The 7,573-nt window shown below is 42.0% G+C and overlaps 1 protein-coding gene across 1 annotated transcript in view; it reads right to left on the reverse strand.

Moving 5' to 3' along the window:
* Nucleotides 1-7,573, reverse strand: part of RPRD1B (regulation of nuclear pre-mRNA domain containing 1B) — a 56,341-nt gene that overhangs the window by 27,877 nt on the left and 20,891 nt on the right. Inside the window, exons 4-5 of the mRNA XM_007447717.1 lie at nucleotides 5,426-5,538; nucleotides 3,756-3,882 (exon numbers count right to left, since the gene is read on the reverse strand). Coding sequence (XP_007447779.1) covers nucleotides 3,756-3,882; nucleotides 5,426-5,538 — 240 coding nt within the window. The remainder of the gene's footprint in view (nucleotides 1-3,755; nucleotides 3,883-5,425; nucleotides 5,539-7,573) is intronic.

A 7,573-nucleotide genomic window follows, 5' to 3' on the forward strand; every position in this document is an offset into this window, starting at 1 on the left:
AAAAGAATCCGCCTGCCAATGCAGGGGACACGGGTTCAATCCCTGGTCCGGGACGATCCCATATGCCACGGAGCAACTAAGCCCGGGCACGGCAACTACTGAGCCTGAGCTCTAAAGCCTGTGAGCCACAACTACTGAGCCTGCAGGCCACAACTACCGAAGCCTGTGCACCGCAACTACTGAACCCACCCACTGCAACTGCCGAAGCCCGTGTGCTCTAGGGCTCGCGTGCCACAACTACTGAGCCCGCATGCTGCAACTACTGAAGCCCACGCGCCTAGAGCCTGAGCTCCGCAACAAGAGAAGCCACCGCAACAGAAGCCCGCACACCACAACAAAGAGTAGCTCCCACTCACTGCAACTAGAGAAAGCCTGTGCACAGCAACAAAGACCCAATGCAGCCAAAGGAAAAAAAAGAAAAAAAAAAGGAAGCCAGGGTAGGCTTCACTGAGGTGATACAGAAACCAAGGGCTGGAGGTAGTGAGAGAAACAAGCCACGCGACTACCTGGGGAAGATCATTCCAGGCAGAGGCAACAGCCAAGTACAAAGGCCTTTGGAGGGGAAAGTGCCTAGCAAGGAACCCATATGACTAGAGTGTTCCGAGCAGAGGGGGGACACGATCCAACTTCCATTTTAGCAGATCACTCTGGTTACTATGTTGACGACAGAAAGATGACTGGGGGACAAGCAGGCAGCAGGGAGAGCAGATAGGAGGCTACTGTGATAATTCAAGTGAAGGTGGTGACTCGCACCAGGTGGCAGCAGCGGAGGTGGTAACAAGGTGTCAGATACAAGTTGTAGCCCAGATCAGCAGGGATTATGAGGGGGTCATCTACTGAGATGGAAAAGACCGTGAGAGAAATTTTGGAGGGAAGATGAGAAGTCTGGTTTCGGACAGGTCAAATCTGAAATGTCTTTCGAGCTATCCAAATAGTAACACTGAGCAGGAGGCTGGATATATGGGTCTCAAGTTCAAGGGAGAGGTCAACACTAGAGATATAAATTAGGGGATCATTAGCATAAAAATTGTTATTTAAAGTCATCGAACAGAATGAGAGGAACTGTCAGTGAAACTAACTAGGAAAGAGGGCGAATTACTCAAAATTAAGAGGTGAAGGAGAAGGGAAGAAACCAGCAAAGGAGACTGAAAAGACACAATCAGAGAGAGGGGAGGAATGCTAGGAGAATATATGCGGTCCCAGCTTCCTCCTGCTGCTCTAACATATCACCACAAACCTGGTGGCTTAAAACAACATAAATGGATTGTCTTAATATTCATTATCATGGCCCCTTCCTCCATCTTCAAAATGCATCTCTCTAACTTCTGCTTCCACAGTCACAGCTCCTCTGACCTTTGCCCTCCTACCTCCCTCTTATAAGGACCAGGCCCACTTGACTAAGCCAGGATAATCTCCCCACCTCAAGATGCTTAACTCAATCACATCCACAAAGTCCCTTTTCCTATATAACATAATATATTCACAGGTTCTGAGGATTAGGACATGGACATTTTGGCGGATCATTATTCTGTCTACCACACCAAGTGAGAAAGTATTTTCAGGAAGAAGAAATGATCAACTGGGCCAAATGTTACTGAGATCAAGTTAAGATTGGGCAAAAAATTCACCACTGAATTTCGGCAATATGGAAGTCATCAGCAACACTAATAAGAGCAGAGTCAGTGAAGTGGAACCAAAAGAAAACGGGCAGGCGGGCGGGGTACGGGGCACAGATGGAGACAGATGAGCATTGGCGATCTATATTAGAATGTTTTGCTATAAAGAACAGAGAAATGAGATGGTAGCTGGAGGAAGATATGGGTCAAGAAAAAAATTTTTCCCAAATGGGAAAAAAACTACATGTTTTTATGCTATGGAGAATGATCCAGTAAAGGGGAAAAAAAAACTGGAGATGCAGGAGAAAAGGGGAGAACTGTTGGAGCAGTGTTCTTGAGTAGGTGAGAAGGAATAGGTCTAACAGGCAGAGGAGCTGCTTTAGAAAACAGCATGCTCATCCACAGAAATAGGAAGAGAAGTGAGCCAGTGTTTATTTGTTTTGCCCAGCCACATTCAGTTGTGAACAGTGACCGCCAGGAGCTGGGGTGGGGGAAATTTAATGGTATAGAGCTTCAGTTCTGCAAGATGAAGAGAGTTCTTGAAATTGGTTGCACAACGTGAATGTACTTAACACTTCTGAGTGGCACACTTAAGAATGGTTAAGACGGTGAATTTTGTTAGGTGTATTTCACCATAATTAAAAAATCAAAATAAATAAATAATTTTAAAAAGCCATATAAATCCTTTAAGTCAGTGAAAACAAATGAAAATATACACTGCTAGTTTTATATTAATTTGCTTCCAATTTTGCAGATTGTGATTCTGACAGTAAGAATAAATGAGGTGGTCCTTATAACAACAACAAAGTTGGATTTAACCAGGAGAAAAGTTGGGTTTTTGCCATGAGACTAGAGTGAAGGGAAAAAAGAGAAAAAGGGACTAAGGGTGTGTGTGAGAGAGTGATTATAAAGACTCTAAGTGTAACAACTCCAAGCTGAGTAATGAAGAAAACGAGGCCATAAGGGGAGTAAAGGCTGGGAAAAGGTGGAAGGATCGACAGACTGTGGGATCAACAGGCTGTTAAATCCAGTGGGTTTAATTGTTGGGGTGAGGGATGGTGGCAGTAGAGAGAGCAAGCCCAAGAGGCCTCCGTGTTGTCTTCTCCAACTAAGCACACTCCTGCCTGAAGGTCTTGCCGGGTACCGCTCCCTCCACCTGGGGGGCACTGCCTTCCCTTAGGTCTCCTCACAGCTTGCTTCTTCATGGGGGGAGGACTCTGATCAAAGCCCATCTCATCAGGAAGACCTTCCTGGGCACTTTTGGAATAGCGCCTCCACCCCGACACCTCTGGCTTTCCTTTCCTCTGGGGCACTTAACCTGTGACGGGATGTGGGTGCGGCCCCTAGAGCAGATGCCACATGGGGTGCCTCAAATGTCTGTTGAGTGAAGGAAGTATTTCATGAGTAACCTTGATTTCCTTTAAATGGATATGGAGGAAGTGAGTGAAGCAGCCAAGGTAAGGGACTGGAAGGAGAAAATGGTGGCCCTCGGATGAGAGTGGAACAAAAGGTCCGGGCTTTTGTAACGGGAAGAACACAGGCTCTGCAGCCTAGGCTGGCAGAAGCACCTGGCGCAGAGCATACTCTATGTGAGTTCGCACTTCACTCCTTCCTCTCAACTGCCCACGCATAAAGTGGGAAGAATGCCAACTGCCCCTCCCTGTTTAATTGGGGGTGATCATCAAGAGGGCAAAATGACATGACTAACAATACAAACCTGGAGTTCTTGGCACTGAAGGCACTATCACCTATGGGGTATGTCAGTGGACAATGTAGAAGTCACAGCACTGAATCACAATTTTTTTTTTTTGGAAAGGGTCATGAGTTTAATGCCTTCCCCCAGTCTGCCCCCCGCACACATAATTTGCACTGTGGTTTCAAAAGACCTTATTTGTACTGAGTGCCACAGGCTGTGGCATGCTAGCATGTCTGCAATAATTCCTAGAGTCACTATTCAAGCTCGGACTATTCCAGCAGCTTCTTTGTTCAGCATGTGAGTTATGTTTGCAAATCCCAAGATGACAGAGAACCCAACACCATGTGGAAGGTCTGTATTTGCAGACATAAGCATGTCCTGGGGTTTGATGCATTGGAGATATGTCTCCCTCCCCTCATCTTTCACCCAAACTACCTTCTCACCTGTTATTTTTTCCAAAAGAGAAACATCTTGCACTTCCTGGGGTAAAGAAGCAATTTTCTGTCGGACAGTAGCATCCCCTGATGCAGCATTTTCCAGGTCCTGCAAAGCTTTGATTAGTTCCTCAGTCTGTACAGTGAGAACACAAACAACACTATCCATTAAGACATATGGGGATATGGGGTCTAAAGAAACTTAGCTGGAGTTAAACGAGGTGGAGGCAAATTCTAAATATGATCATTCCTGACATTTAAAAAAATCATTGTTCTTATCCCAGAGTGTATACTGAAGTCAATGATACAAATTCTAAGAGAATGTACATAATTTTTCTAAGTCCATGGTAGAACACAAATGAAATTCTACATAACTGTGAAAAAGAATTTTTTTAAAGAACATGTTTTTGGCAACTTAAGAAAATGGAGTCTGGTTCATACTGTTTAGTTTCAAAGGATGCATGATCGCTAGTACAGAATGTCCTCCAGTTTAGAATAAAAGTATACATGTCAAATGCTTAGCAATTTGTGTGTTGACTGATTAAATGAAATGACACTACCTACTTCAATTCTTTCTTGAATTTGCTCTACAAAATGAATATCACAAAGATGACATTTTTGATTTTGGCAGTCACTCCCAAAATTAAATGTGTCAAGCTCATTAGTTACAAACAAAGAGGGAAGAAAACCAAGAAGAGCAAACCAAGAATGCATCTTCTGTATATACCAGAAAGGGTTTTTTTTCAATTGTCAGGAAACACACAACACTGACAGGTTAGCTAGTCCATAATGACCCTAAGGCTACCATGTAGATGGTAGTCAGGTTATCCTGAAAATTGGTAATTCAGGCTGTTCTCTTCAAAGTTTTTAAATGCAAAGATATATGGCCTAACACTGCTTTCATTTGACCCCCGGACTAATTCAACATTTTAACATAACACAAATCAGACATGCTTCCTATCTACACAAGCCTTAAACACTCCCATGTGTAATAAAATAAAGCTGTTTTAGGCAAAATGAGAGGCAGTGCAACTCAGTGAAAAGAGCATGGGCTCTGAAGTCAGTCAGACCCAGATTCAATTAGAACACTGGGCAAGTTACTTAATCTGTCTCCTTGAGCCTCACTTCCTTTGACTGTAAATGAATAACTACATAAACAAACAGCTAAAACCAACCACACAGAGTTCATGAACTAACTTACACAAAGGGTCAAACAATGCAGATACACGGCTAAAACCTCAAAAGTGCTAGCTCCCTATTTTAATATTTAAATAGGTTATAGTGTAGTAAATTTGCTACTGCTACACAGACTGTCCTTAGAAACTAATATGTTGTTTACTTATAAGAAACAGCCATGCTATCGGAGACAAGCCATGGTAGAGGACTTTTGAATGCCTTTGTAACATTGTCTACCCCTTTACAAAAGTCTACTTTTTTAAAGAATAGTTTCAATTTCTAGGAGTGAAAAAACCCAAATCCAAGTACTCTTACAAATCCATCCCAGATTCAGGGCATGCAAAGACAAAATCAAGCCTGCTGTCTAGATCTTGCACCCAGTGCCAAGAGCTGCCCTCTGGTGATTCCATACTATTGGTCACTGGCGCCACCCTGTGGCCAGAATCTTCAACTAGAGGTCACTTCAAGCCACTCTGCCCTACTCTCTGGGGGTCAAGACATACCAAGAGGGGTCCTGCAGAAGGATCTTGGGGAGAGTAGCTTCCAGGGTAGTCGTCATCCTCCTCCTCTTGTATTTGCTGAAAAGTTCGCTTTAGAGATTTCTTCTCCTCTGTTGCTAGAGGAAAGAAAAAAGTGACAAATTTGCATCACCACAGCCTGTACAAGTAAGAGTCAAATGCTATGCACAATGGGTTGCAAGTAAGAAAGGGTAGAAGGGGTGTACATTTCCAGAGATGGCTTAACATTAACCTTTAAGCCAATTATTTTCAATTGGTGGTCATTCCCTACGTTACTGAAAAGAGTCAAAATGGCCTCAGTCTGTCATCTCAGATTGACTCACTGGAAAAATACCACTGAAAAAAAGCATCTAAAAGTGAAATTTACCAAACTAACACATTTCATTAAAAATGTCATTATCTTAAAGAAAAAAAAAAGTTAATAGGAAAAGTAAAAAGGTAAGAAACCTCATCAGAAAATGTAACGTGTAATGAAGCAAGCTGTTGTGTGCAAGGGTTTGTAGGGAATATACCGTGTACAAAATGAGATACTTTACGCTTTCCAGGGTCACTTCAGAAAATAAGTAGTAGAGAAAGACCCATCAATAAAATTGTGTCAAAAGGTCTAAAAAGAAACATCCTTTAAACTATCCCTTTAAGAACAAAACAAATCTAGTTTTACCTTAAAATTTAAAATAACCATTACTGAGCATTATGACATATTACTGAGAGAAATTACATAAGTCACCATTTTAAAATTAACCACTTCTGAGGCTAACAGGTTACATTTTTTTAGTATCCGTACCACGTGCTTTTAAATTGTTACGACAGATGTGTTAATTCCAAAATCATTCCTTTTGCATTAAATTGGACAATACAAAATAAATGCCAAACAACTGAGGGACATAAATCTAAATGAGAAATTGAGGTTTGGAAAGTAAAGAAACTATTGGATGCCTAACATGTGCCAGGCACTGCAATAGCTTCTTTACATTTGATCCTTCCAACAATTCTAAGATGTACAATAGTATCTCCACTTTAGAGGTGAGAAAATGAAGACCCAGAGAGGCTAAATAACTCATGTAATGGTATGATTTCAAAATCTGTGCTCTTTCCACTGAATTCAACTTACTTAGCATCACACAATTTCCACCTCATCTGTCAAATGAGGGTCACCATGCACCTGCCTCAGAACTCTGTGACAAAGAAACAGAATCATGTACACTTCCTGCTTGATTCAACATTTTCTTCTGGAACCCAGGATGTAGTTCCTGTTCTCTACCTTACATATTAACTGACCAGGCTATGTTTGACGTGAAAGCCAAGTCAATATTGTAGATTTTATTTTTTCTTAATGTTTTTGTTTGTTCTACTAAAGTAGAGAAACAGCAGCATTTGCATTACCAGCAGTCCTGTCTTTGCACTGTTCTATTATGCACAGATTTATTACCACAGTTTGGTTAAGTGACACTATTCCCCCAACAACAGAGTTCAAATTTCAGTTACCATGGCATATTTACTCTGTGTAATTGCATAAACAACAAACCCTCGCTGCTAACTTTAGTCCACAAATCATTACATAAATAATAGAAATGCATCATGATTAGTGACTGCATCACTCCTCCCAAGTTCAGTAATTGGTTACTGCACCTCCGTTATTCAGTTCACACACAGACAACAAAGTGTTTAGTTGCGTTGTTAGTCTCCCAGTGACAAAATCCACGTGACATTTTATAAAAATAAATAATCAAAACAGGGAACTGACTGACAAAGATGAAAGAGCAGCAAAGAAACTAAGATGAAAGTTAACGCTGGAAATGAAGTTCGCGTGGAACACAAATGGGGCTGTAGAAGAAACAGCCGGCTGTGGGGATGCCGGCTGGCACTGCCATGCTCTCCTAGAGACGCTGGATTCGCAGCCAGAGGGATTTAGTGAAGGTCAACTCATCAACATAAATGAAGAATGTGACTGTGATGAAAAGGATGACAGTGTCCCAGAGGAAGTGATGCTGACAAAAAACTTCACTTTAAAGGAACTCTGAGATACTTCACAACACTGAAAGCACAAAGGACAGAATGTTGGAAGCTGATCCAAATTTAGGAAGGAGCATGACAAAGATGGAAAAGATGCAACAAGCTTTGTTCAAACCGCTC

The sequence above is a fragment of the Lipotes vexillifer genome, unplaced genomic scaffold (genome assembly GCF_000442215.2).
Source record: "Lipotes vexillifer unplaced genomic scaffold, Lipotes_vexillifer_v1.1 scaffold397, whole genome shotgun sequence".
Taxonomy (NCBI): domain Eukaryota; kingdom Metazoa; phylum Chordata; class Mammalia; order Artiodactyla; family Lipotidae; genus Lipotes; species Lipotes vexillifer.